Source organism: Cucumis sativus, chromosome 5, assembly GCF_000004075.3.
Source record: "Cucumis sativus cultivar 9930 chromosome 5, Cucumber_9930_V3, whole genome shotgun sequence".
Lineage (NCBI taxonomy): Eukaryota > Viridiplantae > Streptophyta > Magnoliopsida > Cucurbitales > Cucurbitaceae > Cucumis > Cucumis sativus.
Genome location: NC_026659.2, coordinates 1476021 through 1494965, shown reverse-complemented (window position 1 = coordinate 1494965; position 18945 = coordinate 1476021). Strand labels below are relative to the sequence as shown.

The 18945-nt window shown below is 29.0% G+C and overlaps 5 protein-coding genes across 10 annotated transcripts; 4 read left to right on the top strand and 1 right to left on the bottom strand.

Moving 5' to 3' along the window:
- Positions 1–1227, top strand: LOC105435437 (heavy metal-associated isoprenylated plant protein 39). The gene is made up of 3 exons (XM_011656420.2): positions 1–241; positions 350–425; positions 719–1227. The coding sequence occupies exons 1-3, from the start codon at positions 236–238 to the stop codon at positions 973–975; spliced, it is 339 nt and encodes a 112-aa protein (XP_011654722.1). The 5' UTR covers positions 1–235; the 3' UTR covers positions 976–1227.
- A 2673-nt stretch (positions 1228–3900) lies between these two features.
- Positions 3901–5171, top strand: LOC105435438 (heavy metal-associated isoprenylated plant protein 39-like). The gene is made up of 3 exons (XM_011656421.2): positions 3901–4097; positions 4206–4281; positions 4518–5171. The coding sequence occupies exons 1-3, from the start codon at positions 4092–4094 to the stop codon at positions 4790–4792; spliced, it is 357 nt and encodes a 118-aa protein (XP_011654723.2). The 5' UTR covers positions 3901–4091; the 3' UTR covers positions 4793–5171.
- Positions 5172–6197: 1026 nt separating this feature from the next.
- LOC101213835 (heavy metal-associated isoprenylated plant protein 39) lies at positions 6198–7147 on the top strand. Its single transcript, XM_004143923.3, has 3 exons — positions 6198–6363; positions 6486–6561; positions 6685–7147. Exons 1-3 carry the CDS (start codon positions 6358–6360, stop codon positions 6978–6980), a joined length of 378 nt encoding a protein of 125 aa, XP_004143971.1. The 5' UTR covers positions 6198–6357; the 3' UTR covers positions 6981–7147.
- Positions 7148–10197: 3050 nt separating this feature from the next.
- LOC101213766 (heavy metal-associated isoprenylated plant protein 39) lies at positions 10198–14495 on the top strand. Of its 3 annotated transcripts, none has more exons than XM_004143838.3 (3): positions 10198–10388; positions 10485–10560; positions 10666–11138. In XM_004143838.3, exons 1-3 carry the CDS (start codon positions 10383–10385, stop codon positions 10968–10970), a joined length of 387 nt encoding a protein of 128 aa, XP_004143886.1. In that variant the 5' UTR covers positions 10198–10382; the 3' UTR covers positions 10971–11138. The 3 variants fall into 3 exon arrangements, with proteins under 3 accessions (XP_004143886.1, XP_031741997.1, XP_011654720.1); XM_031886137.1 differs by lacking the exons at positions 10485–10560; positions 10666–11138 and adding exons at positions 13820–13895; positions 13991–14495 and having other exon boundaries at positions 10344–10388; XM_011656418.2 differs by lacking the exons at positions 10198–10388; positions 10485–10560; positions 10666–11138 and adding exons at positions 13501–13714; positions 13820–13895; positions 13991–14495.
- A 765-nt stretch (positions 14496–15260) lies between these two features.
- LOC101213287 (DET1- and DDB1-associated protein 1) lies at positions 15261–18264 on the bottom strand. 4 transcript variants are annotated; one of them, XM_031886138.1, is made up of 5 exons: positions 18028–18257; positions 16656–17480; positions 16397–16457; positions 16175–16236; positions 15261–16056 (listed from the first exon to the last, which is right to left on the bottom strand). In XM_031886138.1, the coding sequence occupies exons 2-5, from the start codon at positions 16698–16700 to the stop codon at positions 15967–15969; spliced, it is 258 nt and encodes an 85-aa protein (XP_031741998.1). In that variant the 5' UTR covers positions 16701–17480; positions 18028–18257; the 3' UTR covers positions 15261–15966. The 4 variants fall into 4 exon arrangements, with proteins under 4 accessions (XP_031741998.1, XP_004143885.1, XP_011654719.1 ...); XM_004143837.3 differs by lacking the exon at positions 16656–17480 and having other exon boundaries at positions 18028–18264; XM_011656417.2 differs by lacking the exon at positions 16656–17480 and having other exon boundaries at positions 16397–16454; positions 18028–18253.
- Positions 18265–18945: the final 681 nt, after the last annotated feature.

Here is an 18945-nt window from a genome sequence, read left to right as displayed (position 1 = left end):
TTTTCTTCTATACACTATTCTAATTATTCCTGGCGAACTCCATCCTTTTCCATTCTCTATAAATTAAACACTCTCCCCTACCTCTCTCTCCACCTTCCAACTTCACTTCTGATCTCAATAATTAACATAAACTCCAAATCTCTTGAATAAATTTCATCTCTTTTTCTTGTACTTGTTTTTTACGGCTCCTATATTCTAATTCTTTCAAAACCCACAATTGATTTCCCAGTTAAAAATGATGGTAAGAGTTAATTAATTATTTTCCTCTTAACCACTTCTTCATTTTCTTCTTTAATTTTCTCAGATTCTTTGAGTTTTTATTAATGGGTTTCTCTTTTTAAATCTGCAGAAGGTTGTGTTAAACGTTGAAATGAGAGATTTAAAGACAAAGAAAAAGGTGTTGGGTGCTGTTTCTGGTCTTTTGGGTAAGTATATTACATAAAACTCTTCATGATCTAAATTTAGTTTCCTACCTCTAGCTACTTTATCTTTTTTGTCACTGACATGTCATGTAAACATTTTTTCTGACATAATAAACAATTTTATCATATCTTAATTAAAAAACAATAAAGCAGGAAAAAAAATAAATTGACAAAATGTCATGACTGTGAAGTTGATACAAACAATAAACATATTAACTTCAAAAAGCTTTAAATATTTTTTTTATCAGTATATATATATATATTGATGTGAGTTTTGGGAAAAACTGAACTTGCAGGTGTTGTATCAATGGCAGCAGAAGAAAACAAAATCACAGTGATTGGAACTACAGATCCAATTAAGATTGTTAAAAAAGTAAGAAAGGTTTGGCCATGTGCTAATATTATTAGTGTTGGACAAGAGAAAGAAGATGCAAAGAAAGAAGAATCTCAACCCAAAATTGAGCAAATTGACTGGGATAAGGCTTACACAACCTTCTATTCTTACCCCACAACTCATTACTATTATCCATATCAAGAACCATATTATGTATAACCCAAAAGGTTGTGTTCTCTCTTAAATCAGTTACTCTAGAGGTTGAGACATATACTGATAATTTGAATAATGTGGCGAGAGAGTATCCGTACTTTGATGTTCTATAGGATATAAGTAGTGGTTATTAGAAGACACACATATCCATCTGAATCCAACGTGATCTAATGGTGTAAATCTGTTATATTCACATTGTAGTGACCTGATCTCCGAAGATTTTTCTATATATATTAGCTAGAGAGGTGAATGCTATAATTCTTTCTTTTTTTTTGAAGTACGTGGGGTGTGGCCAATGTGGAAGCTAAGTATATAGTAAGCTTTTTGTTTAAGTTAATGAATATTAACAGAGGATACATGGATTATTAATATATATGTGATGAAAATAAATCACTTTTTTGAAAGTTTTGAATAAAATATGTGTTGGTTGTGTGGGAAAACGTAAGGCTTATTCTACTCTATATTATTACATTCAAGTTGTTAATTTGAGTAAAATATCACTAAAACAACCACTAAATGAATAATTAATAATATATATATAGGTAGTTAGGTTAATCAAGGGGTTGTTATATGCTAATATATATATAGTTGATCAAATATCAAAGTATTATACAATAACAGTGTGTGCAGATTAGAATAATATAACATTAATGATCAATAACTCTCTAAAAGCATTAGATAAAAGAGGCATTGGATCCTCAATTTATTATGTTTATATAATGATATTACATGTTATCCACAACAATCAATTTAAATCATTAAAGTTATGTAGACAAACAACGAAACTGACCACACACATTATGGAAAAAGGAACCGGGTGAAATTATATATATAAAGAAATTTAAATCTATTCTTCTTTCTTTTCTTCGTAAACGATGCCAAGGTTGATGACAAAGGTTACTCTCGTGTGGGTTACAAGTAAATTAAAAGGGGTTCTTCTTGAAAGTACTCCTGAGGTAATTTCACTTCGAAATTTTAACTTCTAGGTTTTATTTATCTAACTTCAACTTTAATTCTTATTAAGTTTTGGTCAATGAGGATGAACTAACAAATGTCCTAAAAATATAACTACAAGAGACCAGGTCAATAAAATAAGAGTTGTTACTTTTCAGGCTAAAAGACTTGACATAAAATGTATTTGTCTACTTACCTTAAACATATTTTTAGCCTAACTTTTTCTTATTTTAACCTGTTAAATCTACTTTTTCGTGTTGGGTTGATCAAAACAAATCATAGGTTGTTTAGGTCAAAACTAAAACTAAATCTTTTTTAAATGGATCCAAAAGTGCTACTGTTCACAAACCAAATAAACAGAAATAACAAAATTTAAAGAATAATGTCAACTACTTGCGTTTGAGTGTGTTTGGTGTTTAAATCGGTGTTTCTAGATGTAAAAAAGTGTTTTTAAACACTTAAAAAGTCAATATAAACCGCATTTTTATGTCCAACGTGGATCATTTTACCTCATCACTAGCAAACTAACCTTTTTTTTTTCTGATAAAGATACGTTATGAAAGAAGATGCAAAGGGAAATCTTCACAACATCGATTTTGATTGGTCATACTCATTTTTTGTTCAGATTTTATTTAGTAAAAACAATTATTTACTATTCTAATTCTCTCTTATTAGAACATTTCAAATAACAGTGTTCCTATAATTCCAAATAGACTAAAGTACACCCCAAACGAGGGAATTATATTAATATAGCACTTTCAGAGAATATTTATCAAAACAGTGTTGTTTGAAAACCATTTATGAAAATAGTGTTGTTTTTCTTCTCTCATTGTTTTGGTTCTTCTCTCTTCTCATCTGAGAGTTCAAGACTCAACCATTTCCTTTTTCTTTTTCTTCATTCTTCTGAATATTTTTGTACACGACGAACTAGAATGTAATAATATGACGAACACTTGTTTCTTTTGTTTTTTCTTAAAAGAATATATATTTTTTCTAGTTTGTATTTGAGATCAACAACATAGAAATAAGTGCATCCAAATATATTACTTCAACCTAGTTGTTTCTCTCTGGAATAGTAGTAATAATAGTTAGATAGAGAAGATTGAAAGGTTTCGCAAGTAAAATGAAAGTCACTCCCTAGCTTCCTCGATTCATCCAAATTCCAATTATTGATCATAACATAAGAACATTCCACACAATAATGGACATTCCAAAGAGAGAAGAAGAAAATGTTCTTAAAAAACAAGTTGGGAGAAAAGTAAACACAAAACTCTCTCCTCCAGTAACAACAACAACAATTAACTCTCTAGTTGAGGAAAGATTTAGTACCATATATTATTTAATTTTCTTACTGTCAAAAATTGTCCTCTTCGTTAATATATTTTTAATGCGTTAAAATACCAATTCGATTAATATAATTAATTAAGAAGGGTTTAATTTTTAAATTTAAGATTTATTAAGAGTATGATGAATGATTATAAAATAACAAGACCAAACCGAAGAGTAAGAAATGGGTAGTCTTGGTTTTTTATTTTTTATTTAATAGAAAAGATGAAGTCAAAGTCATATACATATCTTTAGTACACTTTTTTAGAAAAGATATGAAGAGAGAAAAGGCAGATGCATGAACGCGGTTGGATCCATAAATAAAATAGAGAAAGCAAAACTTCAAATTAAAACGTAAAAACTCCCAAAAATGTTAAATAACCCTAATAGAAGAAGAAGACAAATTTGCCTATTTTAAACCACTCATTAAAGCCATACATCCCAACATCAAACAATTTTACTTACTTATTTGAGATATAAAAAGGGACTTTGAATCTCTTTTTTCACACGCTTTGGTATTATAAGAACGAACGTTCATAATTCCTACCCAAAATGGTAAAAAAGAAAACAGTACTTACTTTTGCTTTGTAATGTAAAGTTCAAAGCGTTTTCTTCTATACACTATTCTAATTATTCCTAGCGAACTCCATCCTTTTCCATTCTCTATAAATTAAACACTCTCCCCTACCTCTCTTTCCATCTTCCAACTTCCCTTCTGATCTCAATAATTAACATAAACTCCAAATCTCTTCATTAAATTTCATCTCTTTTTCTTGTACTTGTTTTTTACGGCTCCTATATTCTAATTCTTTCAAAACCCACAACTGATTTCCAAGTTAAAAATGATGGTAAGAGTTAATTAATTATTTTCCTCTTAACCACTTCTTCATTTTCTTCTTTAATTTTCTCAGTTTCTTTGAGTTTTTATTAACGGGTTTCTCTTTTTAAATCTGCAGAAGGTCGAATTAAACGTTGAAATGAGGGATTTAAAGACAAAGAAAAAGGTGTTGGGTGCTATTTCTGGCCTTTTAGGTAACTTCCACAAACTATATTATATAAAACTCTTCATCTAAATTTTTCTGACGTAATAAACAATTCTGTTATATCTTAAAAAACCAATAAAGCGGGGAAAAAAATTAAATTAACAAAATGTCATGAATGTGAAGAGAATACAAATAATAAACATATTAACTTGTTTAAAAAAGCTTCAAATGTTTTTTTATCAGTATATATATTGATGTGAGTTCTGGGAAAAACTGAACTTCCAGGTGTTGTAGCAATGGCAGCAGAAGAAAACAAAATCACAGTGATTGGAACTGCAGATCCAATTAAGATTTGTAAAAAAGTAAGAAAGGTTTGGCCATGTGCTAATATTATTAGTGTTGGACAAGAGAAAGAAGCTGCAAAGAAAGAAGTCGCAAAGAAAGAAGAATCTCAACCCACAATTGAGCAAATTGATTGGGCTAAGGCTTACACAACCTTCTATTCTTACCCCACAACTCATTACTATTATCCATATCAAGAGCCGCCATATTATGTATAACCCAAAAGGTTGTGTTATCTCTTAAATCAGTTACTATAGAGGTTGGGACATATACTGATAATTTGAATAATATGGCGAGAGAGTATCCGTACTTTGAAGTTCTATAGGATAAGTAGTGGTTATTAGAAGACACACATACATCTGAATCCAACATGATCTAGTGGTGTAAATCTGTTATATTCACATTGTGGTGTCCTCTCCAAAGATTTTTCTAAATTAATTATCACAATATATATACATTAGCTAGAGAGGTGAAGGCTATAATTCTTTTTTTTTTTTTTTTTTAAGTACGGCCAATGTGGAAGCTAAGTATATATTAAGCTTTTTTTATTTATGTTTTAGTTAATGAATATTAATAGAGGATATATGGATTATTATATATGTGATGAAAAAGAAATCACTTTTTTGAAAGTTTTGAATAAAATATGTGTTGGTTGTGTGGGAAAACGTAGGGCTTATTCTACTCTATATTATTACATTCAAGTTGTTAATTTGAGTAAAATATCACTAAAACAACCACTAAATGAATAATTAATAATATATATATAGGTAATTAGGTTAATCAAGGGGTTGTTATATGCTAATATATATAGTTGATCAAATATCAAAATATTATACAGTAACATTATGTGCAGATAAGAATAATATAACATTAATCAACTTTCTAAAAGCATTAGATAAAAGAGGGCATGGGTCCCCAATTTATGATGTATATATATAATATTCGTAATAATTAATCAATTTAATCATTGAAGTTCTTTAGTAGGTACAAAGACAAACAATGACCACACATTATGAAAAAAGGAGAAGTCGTGTGAAATTATATATGTAAAGCAATTTAAATTAATTATTACATTCTTCTTGCTTTTCTTCGTAAATGAAGTAATATATTGGAGCCAAAATACTCAAAAAGAAACTAAGGTTTTTGGAAGATTAGGTAGTTGATTATTGTATATATATTCACATGAGAAATCGAAATTTAACTTGATAAAAAGTGAAGTATATGTTTGTTTTAATATATATATATATATATATATTAGTTTTTGGATGTTTTAATTTACATTTTCTATTTCAACTTTGAAATTTAAGTTTATTTGGTCTCTTAAATTTTAAATTATAAATTTGGTAAGGTTTCATTTTTTTTATAAAAAAATTGTATAATCTACCCCATGCTAAATTTAAATTTGAAAATTTTTATATAAACATTAAATTCAAAATTTTGCCTTATATATCATTTAAAACTTACTCTTGAAATTTTCACCAATGGCCACTTTTAATTATTAGTTTTTTTTTTTTATCATAATCTAAAGGCTAAGTTAATGTGAAATTAGCATTAAAAAGGATATCTACATTTCAACCCTCCAATTTCCTCTCTCCTCTTATTCCTTCTTTATTTATTTAAAACTTGTCCACTCATTTTCCTACTTTATCACTTAGCTTCCACAAACCATTAATAATTAAGTCCCCTTCTCCTTTCTCTCTTCATAAAATTTCCCCTCCGATCCCCATCTCTCAGCTTCCATCATTCCCCAGTTCACATAATATTTCATCTTACCAAACTCAAAATGAGAGTGAGACTTTCTTAATTATACTCTATTTTACTTGCCTTTTCTTCTTCTTCTTCTTCTTCTTCTTGTTTGCAGCGGATTTGATTAAGTAACAAAATTTAACAATATCTTCTATGTGCATGCAGAAAGTGGTATTGAAATTGGAATTGCATGGTGATAGAGAAAAGCAAAAAGCCTTGAAATCAGTATCTGTTCTTCAAGGTAATTATCAATTATAACTCTATTAGCTACCCTCTTACAAATTTTCGCCAGAACATCTTTTTTTTCTTCTTTTCTTTTGGAGAGATGAACACCAAAGTAAAGAAAATTAATTCATATACTCAGGAATTGAATTAATCGCCATGGACATGAAAGACAAAAAGTTAACAGTGATTGGAGATGTAGACCCAGTTGATGTGGTTGGGAAGGTCCGTAAACATTGGCCGGACGCCGACATCGTCAGCATCGGCCCCGCGAAGGAAGAGAAGAAGGAAGAGCAAAAGAATCAAAATAATGATCAAAAGATGGAAGAGCTACTTAAATTATACAAAAGCTATGATAATCATCATGCTTCTGCTGTTAACTATGATGTGTATAGTGATCATTTGGAGGAGAATTCTAACTCTTGTGTCATAAGTTAGAATTTAACTCAGAGAGTATATAGTTCAAACTAGTTAGTATGTTATGTACTCTTTTGAAGTTAAAAGTAGAACAAGAATGCTCTCAATTTCACATATTGTTAAACTGCATAATTATTAGGTTAAGCTATGTTTTATTTTTAATTTGAAGGTTTAAATATAGTGATTCTCTATTAGCTATTAATGGAATTTACTCAATATAATAATAATACAATATTTTAATTATAATCACAAATCGTATATACCAAAGTAAGTTGCGTTACAAACAAAAATTGTAAACAAAACAGAAGAGTAACAAAAGTTTAATAAAATTTGAGTTTCCAATTAACTAACAAAAATAGAACAATTTTTAAAATATATATACACAAGAGATAGACTATTCATAGACTTTTTTTTTATTCTATATTATTTATAAACAATAATAAAAGTTTATCGATTTTTATTTTCCAAAATTTGTTTATATTTGGATACATTAAGACACGAATTCAATTATGGACAATTTGTTATTTTGTATTGAGTGAGTACAAATATGGCATTATTTGATTTCTAGTTCTTTCAATTATGATAAGGTTGAAAGGTTTGTCCTTAATAGGATAAAGCTAAAAACAAACTTATAACTTTTAACTATTTCTTTTGTATAGTCTATCTTTCCAAAATTAGAGCTAAATAATTTTAAAAATTTACCAGTGAGATACAAATTTGATAAAGTATGAAATTTTATTGTATTTATAAATATTTTTATTCTTTTTTATTTAAAACAAATTTCTAACATAAATCTTAAATATATCTGTAATAAATGTACATGTAAAAGAGATGGGAAATTAAAAGCAAATATATAAGAATAATTATAAAAAATAGCAAATTTAACCCAATATTTATCGCAAAATTTTGAGATTCAATCAATAATAGATATTAACATGATTGTGTTAACGATATAGATAAATTGATGGACAGTCATATATAAATTTTTATTATTTTTGCTATTTTTTAAAATATTTTGATGACGTAGTGTCGAATGTCTATCAAGTGGCTCTTAATCATCCAGTGATCAACACCAACTTAAGATATTTTTCTAAATCATCCTTTTTTTTTCTCTCACTTTCCCTTTCTATATATGTCTTGATCAATCAACAATTTTACAATTGTGTGTATATATATATCTCTAATTTGATCTAATAATTGTATATTTGATAATGTTGATTGAGGGATATTATATGTCTCTTCAACAGTTGTGACCATTCCTCAAATTCACATCAACTTTCTGTTGGTTTAAATTAAAGCTTAACCTGAGGGTGGGATTGCAATAATATTAAAAGATGATAGTGATGAATTGGAACCCCAACTAACCCATTAATTGTCCACATGACTTAGTACCATATAGACTTCTTAAATATATAATTCTAATTTTCTTTTAAATATAAGTAATCATTTTCCAATATAGCAAAATAAATTTAAAAGTTTATAAAATTATACGTATTATATGAATTGTTGATGATATAGAAATTGTTAAAAGACTATCGATGTCTATCATTAATAAAATTTTAAATTTTACTATATCTAATAATTTTTCAAAGTTTGAGAGCTAGACATAAGATGCGGATTTATTAAAGGGTTGAGTACATGTCACACCTTATATTGTCAGTTTTTGTATTTTAATATTAATTTTAAAATGTTAGGTTTCTGTACCATGGTTGTACCTCACTGCAAAACCACTAATTTTAAAAGTTCGATTCTTGTCAAATTTAATTTCTTAAAAGGATTATAATTTGATTTTTTTTCTTATTGTATAGTGTATGGTGCCCCTTGTATCAAATTTGTAAATCTGCCACTACTAGACATAATTGTAAGAGTTTATGAACAAAAACGTGAGAGAGTTAAACAAGTAAGACGTATGAATTTTCATAAAGTTAAATCTTATAATCTTTAAAATAATAACAATAACAACGACAAGAATAAAGGAATAGTTGCAAATTTAGCAATTACATTCCAAATAATTAAGTATATACCAATATTTTAAAAAAATTACAAATATAGCAAAATTTATTAAATTCTATAGAAGTCTATAACTGATAGACCATGTTGTAAATATTGATCTATCACTTATAGAACATACAAGTCTATCAGCGATAGTTTTGCTATATTTGCAATATTTTTTTAATTATTATTCATAAAATAGTCATCAATTACAATTATTCAATAATAAATAACCATTGTTTTCAAATATATTAAAATAAACCATAATATTTGTCAATGTAGCAAAATTTTACATTTTATTAACAATAGATTATATATATTAGACCGTGATAGACTCAAATAGACTCAAATAATAGTTTATCATGGTCTATTTGGATTTGTCGATATTAAACTATAATATTTGGAAATATTTGAGCAATTTTATTATAAAAACAAAAATAGAGTTTTAAGATATGAAAAGGGAGCAATAATAATATGGAGAAAGAAATATTAATTAATACAAGTACAAAAAGGGAACATGAAAGGTTAAATTGGTCATTTCATCATTACAATATTTTAAAAAGAATGCTTCCTTTTTCTTTAATTTTGCATTTTGAGTATACTGTCATTTTCTATTTTTGAGATAATATGTATATAACTATCGCAACATTACATCATTAGTTAGTAGCATTTCTAAGAATGTAAATATATAATAATTTGCTTACACTACTTTCTTTCTTTAAATAATACATTCTTTATATCATTTACATTTTTCAAATATTTGGAAACTTTTTAAAATAGAAAACGTACCTCTCACGGTCTAATTACTTTTTTAAATATATTTTGAAACCTTGAAATTCAATTGAAATCAAATTCAAACACTAAAAAAGACAACAAAAAAATTTAACAAATAACTAAGCTTTATTTTAAATATAACAAGACTTTTAAATAAGTTGTATAAGTGATAGACTTATATTAGCAATAGATTGTATCGATGATGAACTTCTACTAATCCAATTGAATCTATACATTGCTATTTCCGTAATGTTTTTCTTTGTACTGTGTTAAAATCTACCGATAGTTGGAGCATATTTGAAACTATCCTACAAAAAGTTAATGGCAATCAATGAGTAACCTAATCAATGTTGGAAGATTTAAAACTAGATTATTCGTACTATTGGCGTCCATGAGAGACATCCACTTATCTTATTATAAGAATAATTAAGAAAATGTAAGAGTGAAACGATGACTTTGTTAGCGAAGACGAAGACTTTGGTTTTGCCAAGACATTGAAGCGTGGCCTCCAAGGAAGTTCATTACTCTTTTCCTTTTCCTTTCCTCTTATAGTATTCAAACATTTTCGTTTCTTATTTAATCCTCAAACCCTCCAACCTTTCTTCAAATCAGACCATTCTTCTTCTTCTTCTTCTTCTTCAAGCTTTCAATTTCAATATGAGGGTGAGTTTCATTTTATTTTTCCTCTGTTTTTAATGGGTTTTCTTTAATCTCTCTGTTTTCCCACTTTAACTTACTTCCATTGTTTTCCTTCTGCAGAAAGTTGTGGTGAAATTGGACTTACATGATGACAAAGGGAAACAAAAGGCTTTAAAATCTGTCTCTGGTCTTCAAGGTAATCCATCACTCAACAACCCTTTTTCAAATACCTTTCATTTTTTTCCCTTTCTTGAGAGTGAATTAACTGAGTTTAAATAAAATGTTTATTCTTTTTCTGAAGGAATTGAATCGATCGCCATGGACATGAAGGACAAGAAGCTAACAGTAATTGGGGATGTTGATCCAGTTGATGTAGCTGACAAGGTTCGAAAGCATTGGCCGAACGCCGATATCATCAGCGTCGGCCCAGCGAAAGAAGAGAAGGCCGCACCACCAAAAGTGACAAAGCCAAAGGAAAAGAGTGAAAGTGAAAAAATTGAAGATCTTCTTAATTGGTACAAAAGCCATGGTCATATTCAATATGGAGCTCCCAATTACCGTGTGTATGGTATAGAGGAGAATCCTAATTCTTGTGTCATTTCTTGAATGTTATCATCCAATTTTTAGAGTATCAATTGGTAATGAAATATGTTGATTCAACCAGTATATAAAACTATGTATTAAGCATCCGATTCAAACATTTTCAGAAACTCCATGGAATAGTTTTTTCTCCAAGCAAAATATACATTGCTAGAGTGGTGTAGGTTTTTTATTCTCTTCCTTTAATGTTTTTCTTTTACAATATATACATATTATGTATACACACGTATAAGGTTTAGAAACTTAGATCATATTATTGTCTAAGGTTGGATTTAATTTGTGATAAGGTTATTTGCGTGTTAAAAAAAGAGTTAGAAGAAGACGAATCTTGAAAGGGTGAGGTGTCCTCTACAAAAAAAAGGAGAAATGCAAAAGCATATATTTTATAAAATTATTTATGTTGAGATGTTTGTGAGTTTATCATTTGTTTATGATTCAATTTTTTATTCCCCATAGATAAGGATGGAAAATTTGAATATCATTAAATTAATTATCATACTAATAATTTTGATCATCCACTCGATTACTGTTGTAATTAGTAAAAGAATGTGTCAAATCAAAAGATTAAATCAAGAACAAACAAATCAACAAAGATGTCATAATTCTCAAGTACTATTATGGATATCCCTACATACTATTCTTTAAAAAAGAAAAAAGAAAAAAAAAGCTAAATAAAATTTTGCAACTTTTTAAAGATAGAAATATAAAAATGTAATTAAAAAATAATAAAAATAAAAGTGTCCAACAAAATCAAAAGAACACATGGTGGGAAAAGGGGAAAAAAAAACTTGCTTTACAAATATTAAAATAAAGGTTTATATCTTTTCATTATCATCAAAATTCACTTTTTTACTCACCAATTAAATTAAAGTTTCTTTAATTTTGACGTAAAAAAAAGGTTTGAAGTTTTGTAATTTAAAAAACAATTTGCTCAAAGATTAGGTAGTAATGAATTATAGATATATACTCAATTATACATTAGGTGATTATACATTCATTATCATCTCATAAGATTGACGGGTTATGATCATGTAGCAAAAAGGAAATATAAAAGAAAATAGAAATGTATCCATGGAAAATTCAAAACTAAGATAACATATCAAATTGTGTTAGATGAATTTGAATTTGAGGTAAGAGGTTAAATGCCAAGAAAATGTTATAAAAAAACAAGTCAAAAGCAAAATGAACTGATAAGATTTAATCCTAACTCGTTTAAGATTAGGATGAACTCTCCATCAGTTCACCTAAAGGCAGATTTATTTGCTTGTGTTGTAGGACATAACTATTTTGATCGTGAGTTCAAATTTTGTTTGCTACAATTATTTTTACGAAATAGTTTTTATTCTAAATATCAATAATTTTCTTTTCTCAAATATCAAATTTCTTTGTAATTTGTCACAAAATAGATTTTATTATAAACATCAATAATTTTATTTTATTCAAATATCAACCATTTTCTTTCCTCAAACATCAAATTTCTTCATAAATTTCAATCATTTCTTAAAATAAAGATATAAAATTTCTTCATACATTTCAATGATTTTCTAAAATGAGGATAATTTGGTTTCCTAAAAGGAATATTATTTTTTAAAATGAGAAAAAAAAACTCATCTAAGATAAAACTATTTCTTTTGTTATGTAAATTTTTAATTAATATATTTACATTACAAAAAATTACGTGAAAACTGTTTATTGCTATAATTATAGTGAATATTATTGGAGTATCAATGAAACAACAAAATATTTTTCTAACATTTTTTGGTGTGTTTAATATGTAGTGTCTAGTGCTTCCCTATATAAAATTTCTGAATTCACTACTGAGTTCACCTATAAATATATCATTACAGTTTCATATATGGAAAGACCAAATGTATTTTTCTTGTGCAAATTTTGACATCAACGTTGTGATATAATTTTTTAAAAAAGAAAAGTCACATTTGACTCTAATTAGAGAATGAGTCCATTTTAATAATTGTGGAGTTATACTCGTGTAGTCATGTTATCTTCTTTCTAGTTGAGATTTGACTTATTTGTTTAGTACAATATATAAGAATATAAAAATTTAAACATTAGACATTGACGTACGTCAAAGTAAGAAGTACACGTCAATTAGTATAACTTTAATAACGTAACTTATAATTTCTAACAAACAAAAAAAAAATAAAGATTTAGTCAAAACACTTTACTTGAAATATAAACATAAAAAGTTAGAAAATTTAGATAACAAAATGAGATTTAAATATGAGTTGTACATAAAGCAAACCTTCTTGAAATCATTTACATTGTTTAAAAGTGCTTCACATGCTAAAAAGTATTTAAAAGAGTAAGGATTTATGAACTTTTTAAAATAAGAAATGTAGCTTTCAAAATCTAACCAATTTTTTAAATATATTTTTGAAACCTCGGAAATCAATTCAATTCAAATTCAAACATTAAAAAGAAAAAACAAACAAACAAAAAAGATTAAACAATTTTGAACTTTGAAAAACTAAACCCAAAAAATGTATGAATAACAACTCACTCAAAAGACGACTTTGTCAGCGAAGGACTTTGGCTTTGCTAAGTCATTGAAGCGTAGCTTCCGACGAAGTTCAATACTCTTTTCCTTTTCCTTTCCTCTTTAGTATTCGAAGTTCAAACATTTTCTTTCTTATTTAGTCCTCAAAATTCTCCAACCTTTCTTCAAATTAGACCATTCTTCTTCTTCTTCTTCTTCTTCAACCTTTCAACCTTTCAATTTCAATATGAGGGTGAGTTTCATTTTATTTTTCCTCTTTTTTTAATGGCTTTTCTTTAATCTCTCTGTTTTCTCACTTTAACTTACTTGACTAACTTCCACTGTTTTCCTTATGCAGAAAGTTGTGGTGCAATTGGACGTACATGATGATAAAGGGAAACGAAAGGCCTTAAAATCTGTCTCTGTCCTTCAAGGTAATCCATTACTCAACAACCCTTTTTCAAATTCCCGTCATTTTTTTTTCCTTTCTTGAGACTGAATTAGATAAAGTTTTCATTCTTTTTTGAAGGAATTGAATCGATCGCCATGGACATAAAGGACAAGAAGCTAACAGTAATTGGGGATGTGGATTCAGTTGATGTAGTTGCAAAGGTTCGAAAGCATTGGCCGAACGCCGAAATCGTCGGCCCGGCGAAAGAAGAGAAGAAGGCACCACAAGATACAAAGCCAAAGGAAAAGGGTGAAAGTGGTAAAATTGAAACCTTCTTACATTGTACAAAAGCTATGGCTGTATTCCTACTGGATATCGTAACTGCGGTGTGTGTAGTGTAGAGGAGAATCCTAATTGTTTTGTCATTTCTTAGAATGATATCATTCAATTTTCAGCTTGAGTACCCAATTGGTGATTAAATATGTTGATTCAACTATTACATTGTATGTATTAAGCCTTTGATTCAAACATTTTTAAAGACCCAGCTTCTGTCATGTCACAAATTCGTAGAATAAACACATTATTAAGTGGGTGTTTTTTCTCCAAAGGAAAATAATACTAAAGTGGTGTAGGTTTTTTCTTCTCTTCATTTAATTTACACCTTCCTTATCATCAAATAAGTTTGATGGGTTCATCATTCACTCTATAGGATCGTAGCAAAAAATAAATGTAAAAAGAAATAAGAATGCATATGTGAAAAAAGTAGGTCAAAACTGACGAAATAGATCAAATTGTGTTTAGATGAATTTGAAAGGACGACAAAGATCAAATTGTGTTTAGATGAATTCGAAACTTACTTAAGAGGTCAAATGTCTAGGAAAAATTACAAAAAATAAGTCCAAAACATTAGTTCACATATAAATATATCATTATAGCTTCATATATAGGAAGGTCAAATGAATTTTTCTTGTCCATATTTTGACATTATAAAAAAAGTCACATTCGACTCTAATTAGAGAATGAGTTAATTTTAATACTTGTGAAGTTGTACACATGGTAGCCGTTGTCTTATTTCTAGTCGTGACTTATTTATATAGTACAAAATGTGAAGAATAGAAATTTAAGCATTAGACGTTGAAATTACTTAAAGTAAGAAGTCAATGTCAATTACAATTGAAGAAGTATATGTCAATTAATATTGAATTATTCATTTTACGATAAAAGTATAACCCTAGTATTTCTTTTAAAAGTGACTTAACTTATAATTTCTAACAAAGTTGTTTTTAAAATCTTAGAAAAGTTCTGAAATCTTTTTAAAATGTAGTCAATTTTGAAACTCCAATAGAGGCATATAAAGTAACTAAAAGGCTTAAAAATGAGCATTATTATAAATCCATAGCACTTTCACTAAAACGACCAAAATGAACATCCTCAAATTACAATAACCAAAATACAACATAAAAGTTGAAAATTTAGACAACAAAATGAGACTTAAATTTCAGTTCTACAAAAAGCAAACCTCCTTGCTGCTGCTGCAGTACTAAAGACCGTGTTTATATAGTGTAGAAGAGACTGAAGTGAGTCCTAATCCTTGTGCAATTTGTTTGCATGGAACAAAAGTCCAGGGAGAGGATACAAAACTTGTTGGAATCTGGAATGTTATCATTTTGGTGCAACTCTATCAATTCTCAAACTTCTCTCTCTGATTTCCACTCCATTCCATAGATTTAAACTAAAACTAAAAAACCATAACTATAATCTCTTAAGACAGACATTACAAGAATCAAACAGCCTTAAGCATACTAAATGATCCAAACCAGGAAAAAGAACAAGGTGAGGATCTTTTGCTTTATAGGAAGGAGGCCTCCAATAATATTGTTTGGAAGCACACGCATATAGTTACAATTCTTCAACTGAGTTTTATGATTTTGACAACAATTTGATGTGGTTGAGTTTAGGGTAATCTTACAAGGAGTAAAATCTATATACAACATGTAAATGTCTGGCCGAGCCGTTTCTTCTTCAGTGAGCAGGCAATTCACTCTCATTATACAGGAGTCATCTATCACAACATGAATAGCTTTAATTTGTTGGAGGAAAATGTCCTCCCAAGCTCAATTTGAAGTGTTGGTAGTAGATGCTCTTGGTTGCTTGCTTCCGTGCTCGGGCATGGGATGCTCGGCTGCAGGTCTCTTTGTTCTTGACTGCCATTACAAAGACCAGGGGAAGTCCACAGGGAATGGGTGAGTGGTCTCACAAGGTAGCTTACTACATGTATGGATTGTATTTCAGATCAAAGCATAACAGATTTCTTTTACTAACCTTTTCTTCTGTATGCTGATAAATGTGTCGTATAAGTATATTTTTGGCCTCAGTATTTATAACTGCAGTAAAAATCAGTGAGGAGTTCTTTTTTGAGTAAAAAGCAGAAGAAAGATGGAAACTAAAGCCAACAGTGGAAAACTACTGACTAAAGAATACTGTTATCCGAGCAAGATACAAAGTTATCGGTAGAGTAGTGAAGAAACAACTTTTCTTGCTTACCTTGATCTGGTGGGGGAAGGGTCCTACTGTGGGTTGGATGATAGGTTGCAGGAATCATCTTCTACATAAAAATAAAACCAACTTAGCATTGTAATTCCAACATCAACTTATTCCTTACATTGAAAAATAGTTAATTCATCTTCTTGTTCTACTTTACTTGCAGCTAGCAGATACAGTAAACAATATGTTGCATTATAGCGCAGATTAAGCTTTGAATGAAAGCATTTTAGTTGATCCAGACAGCAGCTCTTCCACTCACATGTTCACTCAATCTACCGCAAATTAACAAGGGATGGCCACCCATGAGGTGTCGGATTTGAGATCAATTCAAAGATGGGAGATAAATCCAAAGCATGCACAAGTTTGTACACACAATTACAAGGAGAATTTGATTTGACCTTACTTTAATGTAGAAACTATAAACTATTTGCTTCCTTTCTTTATATCCAAAAGGGATACCACATCTGGTAGCTTTAGTTGAGATGCTTTTAGAATCTCTTCAGTCAACAGCTTCTCAGTTCTCACTAATGTTTCTTAGAGTTGTTAATCCTTCTGCATTATCTAAATATTTCCATTCAGGGCAGAAGGACAAAGGCAAAAAAATACTAAAGTGGCTCAAAGGAGTACTGTTTGAATAACTTCAAACTTTATATCAAGTATTTAATTGGGACGTTTAAGTTTAAACCCTTGAAAGCAAAGTGTAAACCACTCAAGAAATCAGAGAAAGCATGAGCATAGCATAACTATTCGCAGTATAGAAGAAATTCATAACCCTGCAATTCAAGGGCTTTTCATTTTGGCCCAATGAGTTTTATTATATTCAAAGGAAGAGATAGCTTAAATTGGTTGCAGGCTGCTCCATTCAAAGGGTAAAAGCACTAGGGATCCTAATCGTAGAATTCCGAAACTTGAAGATGGGCTACATATGAGAATTAAATAGAATCGTTTCTCCGGAAGATCGGTAACTCAGTGCTATTGTTCCTTCAGATTTCTGTCCCCTTCGTATCATGATATAGCGAATTCTTTGCGACTGGGTTAACGGAACCGTTTCTTTCAGAGGATTGACTTCACAAGATTATAATACCTAGAGAGAGTGAAAATTAAAACAAAAACACCATCTGATTCATTTGTTCCAACAGGGTGGGGAAGTGGGGGGGTAAACAAAGTTCAACTTCTACCTACGAGAAACATTTGGAAAATTCATAGAACATTCAAACACGTCAAATGCGGAACTTAATTGTAACCCACATCTACAAACATGCCTAAACAAAGAACCCACATGCCAAAATTCAAGATTTTCCAAGTATCACGCAATGGGAATCTCCAAATAAGACAACAACAAAAAACAGATCAATAATGCCAATAATCCCAACCAAAAATTAGCTGAGCCCCAACAACGAAAGAGCAAAGAAGATCAAGAGGAGGTTAAATTTAATCAGAACCCCATCACAATTCACACCCTACCACAAGTCGAGCAACTTCCCATTAATAGAAACGAAACAAAGAATCATGCAAAACGGAGGGAAACACCCAAGATCAAGAAAAGGAGTGAAGGGTTTAAAGAAATAGAGAAATGAATTAGAAGAAGAGAAAGAAAGGGTATGATGATTAGGCCATTATTGAGAACTTACAGAAGGAGTTGAAGGATCAGAGGGTCGGAGTTGGCTGAAGTTGTGAGGGTCATATGACGGCAGGTCACCGAGCATAGACCCCATGAAAATGCTGCTGAATATATGTTGATTGTTCGAAATCTACAGAGGAGAAGAAGAAGATGAAGAAGAAAAAGGAAGAAGAAGTGGTTTTTCTAGAAGGGAATCATTAGGAATCACATCGCCATTGGATTTACAACTAGTGGATGTGCAGTTTATAAAACACTTTTATACTCACTGCCTCCCTTAACTTTTTTATCATTTTCTTTCTTAATTAAAATTATAGATTTTTCTTCCAAAGGTAACGAAGAATAAACAAATATATTCACAAATTAAAAGTTAATAGATATAGATGGAAATTAAATTTGATATATTTATAAATATTTTCAACAATTCTATTATTTAAAAAAAATTAAATAAAAGAATGACAAACTATTTATAATTCATATCAAAATTTTAAACAACTTCAAAATAGATAACCAAAATTTTAAGTAAATTTTTCTTTAAAAACCATTTAAAATTTATTTTAATTTAACAATTTCTTAACTAGGATAAAGAAAAATATTGGTAATTTAAAAAAAAAAAATCACACCTTTCTTTTTAACGTACAATGAATTACTATAAAAAAAAAAGAAGTTAAAAACCATATAAATAACAATTTAATAACTTAGTTTGTAACATTTTCGTATTTGTTATTTGTTATGATTAATCAAAGAAATTAGTTAAAAATTAATATTAAAATTTGATTTTGTTTTTACTCTAAGAACGAAATTGTTACTAAGGTAGTCTTAATTTTTCTTAATGAATTAGTATTATTGTTTCCTTTCCTCGAGTAAGACAGAAAGAGAGAATTAAATCTTGAAGTAAGGTTTTCCCGTGGGCATAACGCATAATTTCACA